The 19,717-nt window shown below is 37.3% G+C and overlaps 2 protein-coding genes across 4 annotated transcripts in view; both read left to right on the top strand.

Annotated features, from left to right (window-relative positions):
• Window positions 1-262: 262 nt before the first annotated feature.
• LOC306999879 (uncharacterized protein) lies at window positions 263-2,085 on the top strand. Its single transcript, XM_079614971.1, has 3 exons — window positions 263-662; window positions 1,265-1,594; window positions 1,692-2,085. Exons 1-3 carry the CDS (start codon window positions 587-589, stop codon window positions 1,793-1,795), a joined length of 510 nt encoding a protein of 169 aa, XP_079471097.1. The 5' UTR covers window positions 263-586; the 3' UTR covers window positions 1,796-2,085.
• Window positions 2,086-10,436: 8,351 nt separating this feature from the next.
• The window catches only part of trpc5a (transient receptor potential cation channel, subfamily C, member 5a), a 68,928-nt gene continuing 59,647 nt past the window's right edge, over window positions 10,437-19,717 (top strand). For 2 of the 3 annotated variants that reach the window (XM_079614949.1, XM_079614944.1), the window contains exon 1: window positions 16,630-16,758. The gene's annotated coding sequence lies outside the window, so the exon portion shown is untranslated. Of the gene's footprint in view, window positions 10,511-10,746; window positions 10,811-16,629; window positions 16,759-19,717 lie in introns of those variants that run through there. The other variant, XM_079614946.1, reaches the window with a different exon arrangement.

Below are 19,717 nucleotides of genomic sequence, written 5' to 3'. Positions count from 1 at the left end.
GTAACCCCAAAAAGGGAAAAAGTGTGGCAAACACAGGAAATGTATGCAGGGCACATAAATTAGGCTATGCCAACAAATTGGTGTAACACACATACATAAGACTAAAAATATCATATATGTAAGATTAATCATCTTCCTGAAATCACCTTATAGTGTCATATATATAGCATTTTGAGTAATAGTAAAAAAAAAAAAAAATCTAAACCAAAGCTCTGACTATTTTGCAGAAAAAGAGAAGTGAAGCGATAAGAAAAGAAAGGTCAACTGGTCTGGTTGAACTGCAATGAAGCAGTCACCACTTGCTAGCGGTAAAAGTTTAGGCGTGATTCCTGTACAAGGTCTAAACCTACACAACTTGCAGTTTTAAATCACCAGCGGTAAAGATGTTGTTCCCTCAAATGACCAACTTGTAACTTTCAAACAGTTCTTTGCAGCCTCTTTTTTCAGCAGCCACGTGGTCTGTGATTCTCTGTCTAAAATGATGCAGTGCTGGAAAGGAAGTCCTCTCGATGTGGTTAGAGCTTCAGGCAAACTTTAGATAGCCATATTCAAGTTAGACATTTTCTTCTGACTAACTGACAGAAACATGCAGATCTTTCACCCGACGTCTGTGTATCTTGCAATGGTTGTCCTCTGCAGTCTGCTATCGTCTCTAGCAGGGGGTAAGTCTCACTCACTTCTCGACTAAGTTTTATATATCAGACACATTTGTTTTTAATGAAGCTTTCCCAGCTAACGCAAACTTTCTGCCAATCTTCAAAGTTATGAACAAACGTTCTTCCAGTAACATTAATAGAACTTTAGTTCAATGTTATCTGGTCTTTAATAACGTCATCGAACGTTTGCACAAAAGTGTTACATCGTTCATGGGACGTTTTTCTGAAACAGTTTAGTTAGACATTAGTCAAATGTTTATTAAACATTGCTACTTACTACTTTTTTCAGATGGTTCAAAGAACATTAAAAATTAATGTTCCCATAATACTTGCAAAATTATAAATCATTTTACAATTATTATATGACATTGACCAAGAATGAAGAAAAATATTTTTAAACAATAAAAAATTAAATTATTGGACATTTTTAACATTCTGAGAACATTCTAAAATATAATTTTCATGACTTAATCGGAACGTTAGCAAAACGTTCTTGCAACATACTTTTGCAAGCTGGGTTGTTGTCAAATTTTGGTGTTAAGGCCTTTTTTAATGTATTCAACATTTTTGATGGGCTTAATAAAATACAAAATATTCCCCATGTACAGTGCTTGTGAGATACTCTCGTGAACCGGTAACGAAGACTGAAGGCCATTTTGTGTCTCTCAAGTGTGAGGTGCAGTATGAGATACAGAACTGTGACATTGTGACCAATTGGTACATAAATCCCAGTGGACCTGAGTCCAAGCCCATTACAGATCCGAATCAATATTTAATCTCAGTAAATGAAACAGAAAAAGGACAATTCAGGTACAGGAACATTTTCCTCACATTCAATTCCTTGAGTCTTGAAGACAGAGGATACTACCAGTGTGATGCCAAATGTCTCAACAGTGGGACTGAAGGGAAAGGCCATCTTCTGTACCTCAACGTCACAGGTTTGAACTGAAATAAAAACATTACTTTGTTTGTTACATTGTTGTTACAATGTCCTTGTGTGTAACATTTATTAATATAAAAAACCTGTTTCTACAGCTGATCCATACAAAGGTCTGAAGGTCTCAACGTGGAGTGGCCAGTTAAAGGCAGACGAAGCTGTGCTGGCACTCAGCGCCATATTATTCTTAAGCCGTTATTAAATTACAGTGTGTTTTCAGTATGAACCAACTCAAGGTATCAACACCTACTTTATACTTTACCAGCTCTATTTAAATGCTGCTGAGCTGGTTACCTGATTTTTTTTTTGTTCATTAAAATAATTAATAATAAAATGTTTTTTTATTGGTTCCAATTTAAGCACCATAAACTGAATTATTAAAATTGTATTTCTATATTTTAATATTCTTATTGCCTAAAATATAATTAATACTAGGGCTGTAAACAATTAATCACGATTAATCGCATCCAAAATAAAAGTTTGTGTTTACATATGTGTGTGTATTGTGTATAATTATTTTGTATATATCAATAAATACACACACACATGCATGTATATTTGAGAAATATTTGCATCTATATACTGCATAAATATTTGTATATAATTTATATTATATATAAATAGAACTATTTTATATATAAATAACACATTTTTCTTAAATATATACATACATGTCTCTCATAGGAAGAATTAATACTATTAAAATGAGCATTTTACCCAAGTTTACTTACCTATTTCAGTGTCTTCCGATTAATGTTCCCAAAAGTTTTTTCAAAGAACTTAACAAAATTTGAACTCCGTTTATATGGCAAAGAAAAAAACCCAGGGTCAAACTCATCTTTCTGCAGGCTCCATATTCAAGGGGAGGACTCAACTTAAAGCTGCAGTCCGGCACTTTTTTGGGTTTAAAAATATCAAAAAAGACATTTTTGAAAAAAAACGTAACCAGCCAGTGTTCAAAACGATCTGCTTGCCTTACCTCGATTCAAAACGGTAAGCTTGTAATAATGATTTTAATTCCAGTGGTACTGGTGGATTTCCGCGGGAATTTCGAGCATGTCTTTGCGTCATTACGTCACTTCTGTACATATAGAGAAGGAGTCCCCGGCTAGCGTGTGTGGATGATGGAGGTGGAGATTTAGCTTAGCACTTGGTATGGCGGATCCCGAAAGTTTAAAGCGACAATCACCAGTGACAACTAGAGATTCACCAGTTGTAAAACACAAAGACTTCGGACTTCAGAGTGGGTACAGAAAAAATATATTTTTCACGTTTTGATGTGTTATAAGCAATCGTTAGATTTAATCAGCTTGATATAGCTACTGCAATGCTTCCCCCCACCCCCCGAATTTGGTCAGAACAAAAGTGAACGTTACTTACTTGTTCAGATTACATTTTCCGATGAAAATTCTAATGTTGACACTTTCAAAAAGTATACTCTGAGATTGCTGATGACAGTAGCGACGCGGCAGCCTCAATACATTGTGTTCATCCGCGCTGTTTCATGCCGATTTACTACCCACGCACAGTTAATAATTCCGCGAATAACTGCAGTTGCAGATTTCTAACAGAGATGGCGACAAAGAGGAAAAACGACAGACTGCAGCTTTAACAAATTTTAGGAATTATTACCTTGCTTCTCAGTACAGACCGATTTGGATCTGGCTGCATGCAGAGAACAGTGAAGTTAGATATGGGTCCCAATAGAACAACATGAGATGAAATCTATGGCTTTAAAGGAGAACTCCGGTCAATTTTAACATTGAGCTCATTTTTTTTGTAAATTTGGAGTGCTGTCAATACAGAGAACAACGAAAAAAATCAGTGTTGCCTACACGTGTTATCCTCTATTTAAAATTTGCACCTTGTTGACTTCAATGGGGCACGTTTTAAACCTGCTTTTAGCCTCTTAACATCCTTCATATGTCATTACAAGTGCCCAGCCATATTAGATGATTCATTCAGAGTGAACACGAGTGAATCTGACTGCAGTAGATGTGAAAGATATGAATAAAAATGATGTTATTTCAGCCAGCGCAAATACCTGTATTTACTTCCTGTTTTCGGTCGAAGTCCAAAGTAGTCGATTGTCGAGTTCACGCGCATAGGTTTAGTCATAGATATATATATAAACACTAGATACCTCGTACGCGCTGTTGGCCAATGGAGGTCGACGGCCGCACACGGCGGCCATCTTGCCACAGGGTGCTCGCTCACTCGTAACATTGTGTTGTATGATGCATGTACTTTTTAAATAACCAAAACTTGCTCAATTATCTACCGATTTTCAAACGGGTTGGTTTGTTATAAACGTCAGAGATGTAGTTACTTATGACACTGCGTACTTATGAATAATTATAATATTATATATTTCAACATGTTCAAGCATCCAGAATTATAGCCATGTTAATAACGTTTGTGAGAAACCAAACCGTTTGTAAATCCGTCAAGATTTCAGCGAGATAAGAGGATTTGTGTTCGTGCCGATCACTCACCTTACAGAAAGCTTCCCTGTGACAAGATGGCCACCCTATGATGCCGGAAGTGACTCCGCCTTAAGAGATCTAGTGTTTATATATATATATCTATGGGTTTAGTTACCTATGATGATCACGCGCGTGAACTCGACAATCGACTACTTTGGACTTCGACCGAAAACGAGTTCTCCTATAAAGGATATTCCATTCATAGGCACAAACATTTTTTTTAACTGCACTCACAAACAACTCAATAATACTGAATACATTTGCTGCTTTGCAAGAATCTCATTCACTTCTCGACACAAATATTTATTTTCTTAGAAGAGCACCTTTGTGGGGTAATCCCAACCTCTCACACCACATAGCTGACTCAGTGTTGCGGGGGTGGAAGGAAAGAGAATCCACACAGTGGCTGACTTATACATTGATGATTCTTTTGCTATAACTTCCAACAACTAGCCTAAATGAAAAATTCAACCTTCCCAAAGAAAGTTTCTTCAAATTCCTACAAATTAGAGACTGGGTTAAGGAGAAATCCAAAGAAACATTCCCATATATCCCGAAAGAAACTCCTCTTGAATTCCATGTAATAATTTACACAGATCCACAAAAGGAATAATATCTTCTATATATGGTATCATCAATGGAAAGTTACAGATTTATGATAAAACATCTACAAAAGGGAAATGGGAGAAAGACCTAGACTGTATTTATGAGGAGGCAGATTGGTGTCATCTATTGGAACAAGCACAGACTGTACTAACCTCCACAAAACACAGGCAAATTCAATTTAATATATTCCATAGGACATACTACACTCCTTACAGGTTACATAAAATTGACAGCAACATTTCCTCCAAATGTCAGAGATGTAAAATGATTGATGGTGATCTTATACACATGCTATGGAGTTGTCCAGTCATAGAAGAATTATGGAAACGTGTCATTGACTTAACATCAAGGGTAATAGGAAGTCAAATTGAACAGGACCCAAAACTATGGATCCTGGGGGACACAAGCTCTATTAATGTGAACTACAAAAAATACTTTATCTTACTTGCGAGCACTGCAGTAAAAAAATGTATTCTGATCAACTGGAAATCTGAAAATTCACCGCTAGTAAAACATTGGATTAATGAGCTTGTGTCTTACTGCACACCCGAAACAATATTGTACAATGTGAGAGGAAAGCAAGCAACCTTTAGAGAAATCTGGCGCCCTTTCATAAACATTTTGCCTTAGACTTGACTGTCCATGTTAGTATGAGCCCTCCTGGATCGGCTTTAAATGAGCCCTCTGCAGATCTATCTTGCATAACTTCCTCATTGATGCATTTATTGTGAATAATGTGTAGATTTAAGTATGTGAGTATACAGATGGATATGTGTATAAACTCTATAGACTGCTTAGATATATAAACGAAAAGAAACTGACAACCATACAAGGGAAGAGGGTGGGGAGTGGGATGGGAAATGTTTGTGTAATATTTGTTTTTGTTTAGTATTGATTTTATTTATTTATTTATTTATTTTAATTTTTCTGATGTTCAAAATTTGTAAATGTCCATTCTTTGTACTTAGGATGTAAGTAATGTATCAAACTGTAGATCCTTTGTACACTCTATTTACATCTTGTAAGTAATTATGTTAATAAAAACAAATCTAAATATATATATATATATATATATATATATATATATATATACATACAGTATGCATGTGTGTGTATTTATACAAAATAATTATACACAATACACACACATATATTATGTAAACACAAACTTTTATTTTGGATGCGATTAATCGCGATTAATCGTTTACAGCCCTAATTAATACTGAGTAATTGAAGTTGTCAAAGAGATGATGAATTGCACAGTCTCTATATAAATGATATTTTTGTGCTACACTCATTTTAACTGCAATGGAACATGTCAATGCAGCAGTCTAGGCTTGTGGTTGAAACTGAAACCAAGCTTGTCTCGCCAAAAATAACATGAACCTCCACAGTTGTGATCAGCTCAGTGATAGAACTAGCAGTGCAATGCATTTTTTTTTTTTTTTTTTTTTTGCATTTGAGTGTTTACTTGCGAGACAATAGAAATTATGCGTTTTATTGAAAGTATGCGTTGTTACATTTGCGTTACTTTTTCTCACTTGGGCTGGTCTTGCATGTCTTTTTTTTTATAACAAACATTTTTTTTTGGCAAATGTAAAGACCCTTTCACACCAAAAGTGAAACGAATAAGCCTCAGGCTGCCGGAAAAGCAAATTCACACCTGTGCAGAGGGCGCAGCTCAAACAAACCTTTCTTGATTTTGCAGAAGAATATGACGCAGGTGAAGAAAGTTCAATACTCTTTAGCAATAAAAACAAAAAGATGAAACACAAATGTAATGTTTAATCTAAAGTCATTTTTGCTTATTCTTATATGAATTGGATCATTGAAGGTCAGTAGCAAAGACATTGCTTCATAAAGTGAGATTAAATACACAAAGTATGTTATAAATTACACATTTACTTATTGCAGGTTTGCGTCATATTTCTGTTTCACTCAGCAATATTTCACTGTTTTTATTTATTTTGAGGAATACTTAATCTGTTTTTGTGCAAGTAATGAGTAAATGCATGACAAGTTAACATTTAGCCTAGAACTACAATAACTATCATGTTTACTGTCATGATGTCTTATGTTCCCCTTGTCTTGTGTTTACTTCTGTCATTTCTTGTCTTGTGCCAAGTTTTGTAGTCCTATGTAGTTTGGCGAGGATCTAAGTGCAGGATTTTAATAAAATAACACAAAACAGATCTCAAGGAATAAAACCACGAGGATAAACAAGCAACCAATACATGTTCAATAACTTACCAAGTAACAAGTGAAACACAAGGGCTATAAATAGGGGCAAACAAGCTTAGGAAATGAGGAAACAAGATACACCTGGGGAGACGGATCAATATGAAAAACTACATAGGACTTATGTAGGTTAAGTACACACAAAACAAGTGGAACACAAGACAGGAATCATGACATTTACACAACGCCCCTGCACTTACTCCCGATTTCACTCAACATGGCAGTGTTGTTTTTGACAGCCCTTTTAGTTTTAGTCTTAGTCTTTTTGACGAAAATGCTTTTTAGTTTTAGTCACATTTTAGTCACTTATAAACTTGATAGTTTTAGTCAAGTTTTAGTCGACGAAAACGCAAAAAGGTTTTAGTCGACGAAAACACAAAAAGGTTTTAGTCAATTTTAGTAAAAAAAGAAAAGAAAAAAAAAGTAGTCTTTAACAAATTAATTTAGGTTAAAAAGTATTGGAAATGGGCTTAGGTTTGACAGGTTGCAGCAAGTGTTGCAATTCATAAAACAACAGTTAACCTTAAAACCTTTGCATAATAAACTAGACTTTCTGAATAATTCGATTGGTTGGGTCCTTACACGCGCTTCGTGAGGCACACACGCACATTAGCACACACACGCAAGGTCTCTCGCTCCCTTTCTCTGCTGTGCGCGCGCTACACATGCGCGCTCTTGCTCGCTCGATCTAGATTCCGGGAGAATTTAAAGGTAGGGTAGGTAGGATCATTTATATAAAAACTTTTTACCAAATTTGATTAAACTTTCTATATATATCAATGCATAATTAAAATGTTAGTACTCTGATAAAAAGAGTATAAAAATCGAGTTACTCTAGACCGTTTTATCTTCATTAAACACAGCTCATTATTTCCATTCGGGACGAATCACAGGATTGGCTTGCGCGACTGTCACTCTCCGTCGCCATGACTACCGCAGCTATTACTGGCTCTGCCCACGTGCGCGCAGTCGCGCACCCGTTTTTAGGTGGGAGTGAATGGAATTAATGAGCTGTGTTTATTGAAGATTAAATACACTAGAGTCACTCGTTTTTTTTACTCTCTATTTCAGAGTACTTGCATTTTAATTATGCATTGGTATATAAAGACAGTTTAAACAAATTTGAATAAAAGTTTTTTTAAGACAATTCTGACCTACCCTACCTTTAACTAATTTGCGGGCAATTCTGAAATTATGGTACATTATGGGATTTGTTTCATTATTGATCGTACATCGTACAGAGGTCAAAATTATCGTATTTATAGGCAGAAATGACATGCATTGTGAACGTCAGACTTATAACATACCTGTCAAGTATCCCGTTTTGGCCGGGAAAGTCCCGTATTTTACCCTTCTTTCCCGCCGTCCTCCCGTATTAGTATTTTCCCGTAAATCTCCCGTATTTTAACCCGCGTTATAAAAAAAAAAAAAAAAAAAAAAACGGGGCGGAGTAAAAACAAAACAAAAAAAATTCCCAATCTGAGCTCTGTCACTAGCCTCGTAATAACTGTCACCTGGCTGCAGTAGCCAACTACAGGTACTGTAGGTGGCAGTTGTCGCGAGGCTAGTGTGTGAGGTAGGATGATGAGTGACAACGCGGGAAAAAAACTGAGACGGATGATGGACGCTACGACAGACACGGAAGGCACTCCTGGCGAATTTAATTTTCTGAAGAGGAGCAGGGTGGGGGACAGTCACGCGTTTTGTAAGTTTTGTTACAGAGAATAGGATGACGTTAGACAACAGAACTGTTTGCGCTCTACTCTCATGTAAAAATTAACCACTCTGGTCCAGCCCACAAACACTCCTTCCAAAACAGTCTTAAAGAATGCAAAGTCCGCAACAAATTTGTACAATAACTCACTAATGGTGCGTTCACACCGGACGCGAATAGCGCGTCAGGCGCGAGTGATTTCAATGTTAAGTCAATGCAAAGACGCGTTACACGCATTCGCGTCCGTTACGCGCGTAAAAAAACGCGTGTAACGCGTCTTTGCATTGACTTAACATTGAAATCACTCGCGCCTGACGCGCTATTCGCGTCCGGTGTGAACGCACCATAAGAGTAAAGAAAAGTTATGTGAAAAGAAAAACTGTAAAAGAAAAGCAATATGAAATGAAAAGAATGTGTGGAATGAAAATAAAATGTTTCCATTTGTCATAAAGACAAGCAATGTTAAATGAACAGAAAATATGCAAATGAGCCTTTAAATAAATGCTCTTCATATATAGCCCTTTTTAGGCTATAACACCTGTCTTAAAATGTAAGGGATAGGTTACTGGAGCTTGGTTGGGGTGGTGGGACTGCTCGCGGTGGGCGTCGGAAAATTTCCCTTATTTTCAAATCCAAAACTTGACAGGTATGACTTATAATCATTTTCGTTCCATCTCGTCTCGTCAACGAAAACTAGAAAACGTCTAGTCATCGTAACGTTATTGTCATAAAAAAAAGGTGCGTCAACGAAATAATTGCGTTATCATCATCGTTGACGAAAACAACATTGCAACATGGGGACAGGAGAGCTGTCAGTCAATGGGCTGCTAACGATTATTTTGGTAATTGAGTAGCTAATTGGTCAACACATTTTTTTATGAATAATAATAAAATAATATTTGGTTTAAATAAAATATCAAAAGCAATATAAGCCAAAGACCTGGTGTTACACTTTACAGCAGATCATATCCTTGGTGAATATTGGCCAAACGACATTTAAATCAAATGTTTACTTAATCTTTGATATTTTGCAACTTCCAAATATAGGGAGGGAGGGAGGGAGGGAGGGGGGGGAGGGGGGGGGCACCTGAGACTTATCTCTCTGTAGGCTAGGGCGTGGTTAGCGGGTACCCTCTTACATCACAGGGCCTCACAACTTCCAATAGAAAAATTCAACTGCAGTAGCCACCTGAAGAGGGCAGCACACCATATATTGTAGAATGAAAACACTTTATACCCAAACGTTAAAAAAAAAATACTTGAATCAATGAAGCCCCAGTCTTACAGATCATTAACTAAAAAGAGTTGTTTTAGGGTTTAGTTACCCATTAAAGCCGACTGGTGGGCATATATTTATTAAATTGAATTGCACAATAGCACTTTGCTATAGCATGGTTTTAAATTATTTTTATATAGCCTATCATGCAGCCTTAAAACGGTCTAATAATTCAGTTCATGGATAATACTTTTAAGTTATCACAAATAGATAATAATAATAGACTAATAATAATTTCAATTATAAATAAATAAATATTTATTTATTTAATACACTGAATTTCATTAAACTAAACAGTTTATAAATCAACAGTTTATGTATTTTTTTTAGACCTGGATAAATTTGCTAAAACATTAACATAAAACTCTTCTGCCATGCAGAAAATCTACTGTGTACAGATTTAGAGGCAAACCCAGGGATTTGGATTGATCTCAGAAGATAAATACTGCCATCTACTGGATATCAGATGTCTTGTAGAACTCATATAAGGAATATAATATTTCTCTCTTGTCTGTGATTTATGGAACTCATGGCTCCTTTTGTGGCCAATAATACACCATCTAACTCTACTTCTTCCTGAGATGCTAAGGATGACAGGTATGACATTATGTTTTATATAACCAAGCACAATCAGCCTGATAACCTATTAAATGAGCTTCTAATAAAAGGATTAATGGTCATTATGAAGGGGTAAAGTGACCAGGTTTTACCTTCTATCATTGGAGACATTTGAGAGAGGTGCAGGGATTGAAGTGCCTTTAAACCCGCATCTGCAGATTTAACCTTGAGTGAGCTTGTATGGTCTGTTGACTTTCTCTTTCTTTTCCTGTCAGTTTCTCTCTCCCTATTTCTCATTAGGTTTCCCTTCGTGGGGACTTTATCCAGCAATCATTCCAGGTAATTCTGAAATTTCATTTTCATTTTGACTGAAAACTCCCCCTGTTACTTTTCGTCATACCAAAATTACTGGAATTACAAATACTAAGGTTTTAAAGGAGTGTTATATGTTTCATAACAATTATATTTCACAGCTGAAGATATTACAGTATGTTGCAATTTCTGACCTCAAAATTGGTTTATATCTTGTAAATCCTTTATATTTATTTATTTTACACAGAGGCTTAAACTTTCCCAATAGGTTAAACAAGATTTGTGTCGTGAAAAAAACTTTTTTTGTTTTGAAATTACTGTTTTTTACTGGCAGAGTAAGAGTTGAAGTTTCACAGTGCTCTGCTTGTGTCACCTAAAAGTACAGTCCGAAAATAGTATTGGTATTCAAATTATTTCAGTAACCAATGGGGCATAAACCTATGTCAAAGGGAAGTTTAAAGGTAGCATCTGCATTTTTATTCAAACAATTAAAAAAAAATCACATGGTTGAGCAGAAGTTTGACTAAAACTATCCTCACAACAACGCGAGTAAATACGGTCAGTAAAGTTTTTCAGTAAACTGTTGACAGCATAGAGGTAGTGTAAATTCACTGCCATTATGGCTGTCATTCTGACTGATATTTAAACACTGGCTCACCCTCTCATTCATTTGTAATTAGATGCCAATGTGAAAAACAATCTCATTCCACCAATTCCAGCACTTCTCTTTGCAAGCATCCAAATTGCACCCAGGTTTAATGTATTATTTAATAGAGCTGTCCAGGGCAGTTCAAATTCATCACTTTGTCAAATGAGCATGGAGGGTTTGCATTGTTCATATGGCTCATAATCAGAACAGAAGTGAGAGGTAGTATAGGTTTCTGTTCTTATAGTGGAATCATTTTAAGCTCTATATCAATTATTCGTTCCCAGGAATGATTGAAGCAAGCAACTGGATAAATTGATAAGTTGATAAATTGATCAATCCAAAGTTTCCTGGGAGTGTAAACCATATTTTACGTTTTATACAATCATGTTTGAATATTATTTGTGTTACATTTTTTTGTAAATTTGGAGTGCTGTCAATACAGAGAACAATGACAAAAATCAGTGTTGCCTACACCGTGTTATCCTCTTTTTAAAATTTGCACCCTGTTGACTTCAATGGGGCAAGTTTTAAACCTGCTTTTAGCCTCTTAACATCCTTGATGTGTCATACAAGTGCCCAGCCATATTAGATGATTCTTTTAGAGATAACATGGGTGAATCTGACTGCAGTAGGTGTGAAAGATATGAATAAAAGTTATTTCAGCCAGTGCAAATACCTTTTTTTAGTTCCTGTTTTCGGTCGAAGTCCAAAGTAGTCGATTGTCGAGTTCACGAGCATACTGTAGGTTTAGTTACCTATGATCACGCGCGTGAACTCGACAATCGACTACTTTGGACTTCGACCGAAAACAGGAACTAAAAAAAGGTATTTGCGCTGGCTGAAATAACTTTTATTCATATCTTTCACACCTACTGCAGTCAGATTCACCCATGTTATCTCTAAAAGAATCACTCACATGGCTGGGCACTTGTATGACACATCAAGGATGTTAAGAGGCTAAAAGCAGGTTTAAAACTTGCCCCATTCAAGTCAATAGGGTGCAAATTTTAAAAAGAGGATAACACGGTGTAGGCAACACCGATTTTTGTCGTTGTTCTCTGTATTGACAGAACTCCAAATTTACAAATAAATTAGCTCAATGTTAAAATTGACCGGAGTTCTCCTTTAACTGAACAGCTTCGGAGTCATTGCAATGGTTATATTACTTTTTTCGGGTTGAATGGTGGTCGTCTCGCACCCCCCATCGCCTGTGAGCGGTGCAACTTTGGGCCGGCGGGCCGCCGCAGCGTCAGGAAGTATCGCGTGATAATTATCAGGTCTCGCGATGTAACTAATTTTCTACGACAAAAGCAAAAAAAAATCTGCTAAAATTCTGTCATTATTGCGCTCCCTCACTAGCCTGGGTTTCCCCATGCTGCCTTTGCGCAGCGCGATTTTATTCACGCTGAAAGGCAGTCTGGATACCATGGACCAGATTTTCGATGAACATGTACGTGGTTCCCAGACCCAAGTCTCAACGAGAATTGGGTCTGGCGTTAGCCAGGTTACTCCCTCACGCTGTTCAAACCCGAATGAAGAAAACGTTGTAAAGAATGTCCCGTCTGCTTTGATGTCGTTGATCTACTAACCTCTGGTATGTGAGAGTCGACAACAAGTTTTTCGACAGTGTTGTCAAATATCTAATCCGAAGCTGTAGGGGGAGCTCTATAGAGAAACCTGCGAGCAAAAAGTGAGAATACAGCGAAGAAATTCCCGAAACTGCAGTGCATAGCCCTGCTTTCAATAAAATATCAAACAAAGTGGCATGAGCATTCAAAAGATCCTAGAGCTTTTCTGAAATGTTTGTTTGATAGCTTATTTTTATTTAGCAAAACGTAATCAAGTCATATTTATTTTAACGCAATGAGCATTTGGGGGGATTATGCAAGACTAGTATGTAATCAGTATGCAGTAGCCTACTTTTAAATTTGCATTACTTTTAAATTTACAGCAAAATATCTTAGTTACTTTTTCGAATGAAAAAGTAAAGTTTTTCCATTTATTGACTGGTGTTGAGTGAAATCAGGAGTAAGTGCGATGTGTGAACATGGTTTTTCTTCTATTCTAGACTAAATGTGAGCATGCATTTACTCATCTCAGATTCAGTATTCCTCAAACAGGAACACAAAAATATGAAATGCAAACTCAGAATATTACACAAACCTGCAATAATTTTATATGTTAAATAACACAATTTTACTTTATGTATTTAATCTCAATTTATTAACCAATGTCAGCTGACCCTTGATGGTCCAATTCAATCATACGAATAAGTAAAAAATAAAACACAAATGTGATGTTTATCTAAAGTAAGTGTTTTTTTTTTTTTGTAAGAGTAGCCTATTGAACTTTCTTTAATATATCCTGTGTCATATTCTTCTGAAATCCAGAATGGCAGCACAGCTGAAAGGTTTGTTTGAGCTGCGCCCTCTACTGTACAGGTGTGAATTTGCTTTTCCTTCAGCCTGAGCATTATTCATTTCACCTTTGGTGTGAAAAAATAATTTTTTTTGTTATTTCAAAACCAGCCCAGATGAGAAAATCATTATAACTGATGCTAATGTAGCCTATTTTTTGTTGTTGTTGTTGTTGTTGTTGTTGTATTCACTGAACTCAGTGATTAATATGTGCTGAGGTCTATTAGATCTGATGTAGTCTGTGATGTCAAGTTTCCAACAAAGAAACATTGATGGATAATGAAACCTCAGTAGAATTTCTTTTGGAGAATGGCTCAGTAGATGTAAGAAGAAGAATGCCCTTTTCCTTTGTGGGGAGGAAGCACATTTATAATGAATTATTACATTTACATTTACATTTGGTCATTTAGCAGACGCTTTTATCCAAAGCGACTTACAACTGAGGACTACAGCAAGCGAGTCATCGTGAAGAGGCAAAAATAACGCAAGAAGTGCTCAGAATACAAAGTTCTGACATTGCTCAGAGTAGCATAAGCCAAAAACAAGGGAGGGAGGGTTTATTATTATTACTTTAAAAGACAGATAAAACTAGGCAGAAACAACTGGTACATGTGGACATTAGATAAGTGTGTTATGCTTTCATCTTAGTAATAAACATCAGTATTTCAAAGTGGTCCTCAGCTCACTGAGTCAATTGCAAAATCATTTTTCAACTTAACCACTGGGTAAAACATATCCCTTTCACCAAATTAAGTAGTACTGCATCAAACGGCAAAGTTCATCTTTAAAAAAAATACAACTAAATATAGAAATAATCCCTGCATTTACAGTGCACAGTTCTCATACTGGAAACGAGATGTCACAGTTAGTCAGAGCTTATACCTTGCAGTTCAGTAACACACACACATTTGTTTTTCAATCATGCTGTGGATTTTGCTTACACTTAAATTGTTTTTATATTTTGCATTAATACATTTTCATTAAAACATTACTTAGTGGGTCAGGTTTTGAATGAATCTAGTTAGTAAAACCTGAAATCACCACAGCTAAAAATCTAAACAGCTAAATGTTGGCATACTAGACTTTCTGATACCTTGTTTATATTAATTGTAACACATAAGAGCTACTTCACCATTGGCAAAATGGGCTTTCAATAAAATTTGGCAGCCTATTCAGTAGAAAGGCGTTTTTTAAAAATCGGTGCTACCTGACTAGAGAAAACAGAGAAAAAAGGCTTTTGTCTTCCAATTTGCCAATAAAGCTTCAACACCCATAATGCATAATGCCTGCATAATGCAAATAAATACCTTGCTTTATAGGAAATACTTCTTAGCAAACTGTATTCATGATTCAAAGATAGCCTAAATGTTTAGCAAGAGTGAGTTTCTTTCGGTTTCCGGTGAAGGATCCAGTGCGTTGTAAGCATGAGGCTGCAAAGAATCGTAAATACAGAGAAAATGGCACAACGTAAAATCTGATAAACCACCATGTTCATAGTCAACATTTCGGACTGGATGACCACGACCACAGTCATTTACGCCAAACAGAGGGGAAAAACTAAAGGAAACGGTCAGTTCCGCCCATCCCCCCAAAGCTAAACTCTGTTGTGTGCAGGTAAGGTTCCACATGTCCAATAATGCTGTAGACATAGCACAATAAAATGTTCAGTGATAAACCTACCCTTACAATAACTTTTCTGTTAATATCCCTCCGTTGATTCGACTGTCCGTGGGTGAGAATACAAAAATGCATAAGTATAGCCCTGTGGTTCTTTATTGGCATCTGAAGAACCTTTAAAGTGCCCTTTTCACAATATGTAAAATAAGTCTCTGATGCAACCAGAGTGTGTACAGTATGTGAAGGTTTAGCTCAAAATACCCCACAGACAGTTTTTTTTATAGCATGTTAAATTTGTCACTTTTTGAGGGTGAGCAAAAACGCCAGTTTTGGTGTGTGTCCCTTTAAATGCAAATTAGCTGCTGCTCTCGGCACAGAGGGAGGAGCTTCAAGAGCTCATGTTTTAGCAGCTCCGATTACCTCACACAGACAGGCACTGAACTTTTCTAAAACATTTAGCCTTTTATGTTCAAACAAACCGAACAAAGATGGAGAGACTCAAGAAGAAGCGACAACATGTGGAATGCAACAGGACATTTCTGAATGGTTAGTTGATGAATGTATGTAGCTGATATGGAGTTAACGATCTTTAAGTAATTGATTAGCATACCAGCCATTTATTGTAGTCCTTAAAAAGTAATTTCTGTAAAAGAAAATATCTCCCTTTGCTTTGAACTTTGAGCGTCGTAACTTTGCAGATGTTGCTTATGATCAAACAACATTACACACTAACTAAAGTTAAAAAAGTGAAATCATAATCAACCACACCATTAACATCCATGGATTTATTCTTTATGGTGGAAAAAGGTTCTTTAAATTATTAAAATGTTCACAAGAAAAACAAAAGTTTTTTTGGAGATCTCAACATGGAATAGAGCCTTTATTTTCTTCATATGTTTTCGAGACTTTAAAGTGAGATGTGAATTCAAGAGAAAGATGTAGATTACAGTATGTGATGGGGACAGAGCCCACATTCATCCGACAAGATTAGGGAAATGTTCCTTTGATGATGGATTGAGCTGAGAGGAGGTGTGTATTTAATGATTATTTAATGGTAATGAGTTTAAGATCACAGCGGGACTCTGTAATAATTCTCTTGTCTTCAGGTCTTCAGCTAATAAGGGCAAAACAACTATTGTGAATCACATCTATGCCTCGAGGCGGCTAGAAGAACCACCAGTCAATACCCAGGGACATACATTTCCAAAGCTCTGTCCAAACACATCACTGACTCACACATTGGAGAGTGAGAACGGGTGCTGTTACTTCTCTGATTCCGCTCCCAATTACAGGCAAGTCAAAGTGAAGAGATATTTAGCAGTAAACATTATTTGTTGACGGCAGCCTTATTGGCATTCATCCACATATTTATACAGGGTGATCAGTTGCCATTTTGGTGCTTAGTGTTGAGTGTTTGATGCTGAACAATCTGCACGTTTGAATTTGCAAATCTTTCAACAGCAGAATTTTGAGTGAATGACAAAATAGAGAATTCTTAGAGTCATATGGACTTCTATTATGATGCAAATGTATCCTTTTTGGAGTTTGACACCCCTTGTCACTATTCCATATGGAATGGTAAAGAACAGATTAGGGTCCAATTCTCATTATTGCTTATTAGCATGGATATTACTATGATATTGGCTGTTTATTAATTATTATAAAGAACATATTTATGCCTGGTTATGACCATATTCTACATCCCTTAATTCCTACCCAATACCAAAACAACAACAACCTTACTAAAAATGAATAAGCGGTTATTAGGAGTTTGTATTAGTTATTGAGGCAAAAGTCGTAGTTAAAGTCCCACTGTGGTTAAAATCAAGCCACAGTTGTTTATATGTCTATGTAGTGTTTTGAATATGCTTTAAGACAAATTCATAAGTCAACACCATTGCTGCTGAGTATTTTTTCCTTAAAACTGCAGTGAACCAAAGACAGTCTCAAAAACGCGGTTTGAAATTGTCAACGAGTGGATCTCTGAGCTGGTGTGAGTGGAGGCGGGGCTAATTTGCATATTCATAGAAGCCTAAATTCAGGCAAGGGTGTAGAGTTACATTCAAGCTATTTTAAGGCTATTAAAATAGCCTCTTTTTTTGTCCTCTCCCTGAAAGAAGGCGGTGAAGTGCACCAAAGACACAGCCATGTCTAGCGGGATCCGTGAGCTAGAGCCGTGTGCTAGTGGTGTTGACGTTTCAAACGCGTCGAAAGCAGCGAAGAGTTGTAGTCCACAAAGTGCTCTCACACAAAGTCTACCCGTATCAAACTTCTACCCGCTAAATTGTAGCATTCTTCACACGAAAGATTATATAAAAAATTCACAGACAACATGTGTTCACATTCATGGCACAATTCAAACGGGACCAGAAAATAATTATTTTCTCCCATTCACTTGCATTGACGGTTTTTCAACTTTGAGGTCCAGCGGGGTTTTACGGAGGGGGCGGGACTTACCAGCTCTATATCTATGGGCTCGATGACGCACTGAAGCCCCTGAGCTCCTGGACACGCCCCTACTTGATGACGCACTCGAGCCACTGAGGCTGGCCCCTCCCCTAACAATAGAGGACATTCACACCAGTTTGCCGCTCAATCGCGAGTTACTGTCAGTGTCAGTACTAGGCTACAGCCTACACAGTTTGCTAGCTAGCTATGCCTTCGTCACGGAAATGCGTAGGCTACTACCTGGATGCGATCATGTACGAAACAGATCGGTGTCCTTATTTAAATTTCCGAAAAACGATCACATCAAGAAGAGCTGGATTAACTTTGTGAAGAGCCACCTTGATGGAGAGCTGAGGATCACCGCCAAAACCCGCCTCTGTAGTGCAGGGGCGGAGGCAGATGATTTAAACATTCGGGGCTTAGCCCAAACCTAGGGGGGTCCGGGGGCATACTCCCCCGGGGAGATTTTTTTACCATTTACGTCAGCTAAATGCACTATTTTTTCAGGCTGTTTGAGATAATAGAATGGCTAAAAATCTATACACTATCTGGGAAAATAATGATAGTTAGGCCTACTCAGTAAAAAAAAAAAAAAAACTGGACGCGCGAATGAGTTGAATTCGCGGCCGCGCCGTGCTAAACGTCATTCGCGCTGCAGGACCTCCAGACGTGCGTAAACGCGTCTTCACATTGACTTAAAGATTGAAATCACTCGCGCCAGACGCTCTATTCACGTTCGGTGTGAACGGGTGTGAACGCAGCATACACTTGTCCGCGGTTCGTCCGATGCTGCTTCTGAATCTCTCTCTAGGCCGGTGAGGTTTACTGTTAGTGTTCCATATAAATAAACTTTGTTATGTCCATAATATTAACTTCAGCCGGTTAGCCAGTAAGCTCGCTACTACGCAGGTGAAAACATACAATAGCCCGCCAGCCCCTGATGACAACGACGAAGAAGAAGATTTATATTCTTCGTTAGTTTTTATTGGCAGTTGGCAAACAAGCTGAGTGATGCGCGATGCATTACCGTCCGCCACCACGCACGGTAATAGAGCTTTTGTTTAATTTTTTGACGCTCCAGTCAGAAAGACTGAGAAGGTATGGAACAAAGTTGAAGTTATTTTAAAAAACCTAAAAGATTCGGGGCTTTTGACAAAACATTCGGGGCTTAAGCCCAATTAGCCACCCCCCCGCTCCGCCCCTGCTGTAGTGATCATTTTACACGGGATAGTTTTTATAAACTTTCGTCGGAGACAACTGGGATTCACTGATAATCCGCTGTTACTGGTGAATGGGGCCGAACCGAGTCGACTATCTCCCGCCTCGGCCTTCATCCTCCCGTCGCGCCGACAACTGGTGCCATCATCATCGGCAGTGCGTGCCCACCAATGAGTGTAAGTTATGGTTGCAGTGCAGCCAGCGGACACGCCCCCAGCGTTTGAGAGCAGAGACTACCGGTACTTAGCCTGGGTTTCCCCATACTGCCTTTGCTTATCACGATTGGGTCTGGCGTTAGCCAGGCTAACCGGTACTGCTAATTTTTTCAAGATTTTGATAGCTTACTTTATGTACTTGCCGGCTTTTTTTATCATTCAATTATCATTCAATTTTATCATTTGTCTGGGTGTCTAATAACACATTTTTCTGTGATTTGACAAACTCAGAACACATACTTAATTTTTACTTTACAGGGACTTTAATAGTTAGTTAATAATGAGAATTAACCCATAATCTAAAGTGAGCACAGAATTTTCATTTTTGAGTGAACAATTCCTGCAATTCCAAATTATATAATTTGCCTAG

Source organism: Phoxinus phoxinus (genome assembly GCF_949152265.1).
Source record: "Phoxinus phoxinus genome assembly, chromosome: 6".
NCBI lineage: Eukaryota > Metazoa > Chordata > Actinopteri > Cypriniformes > Leuciscidae > Phoxinus > Phoxinus phoxinus.
This window is presented reverse-complemented; position numbering and strand designations above follow the sequence as displayed.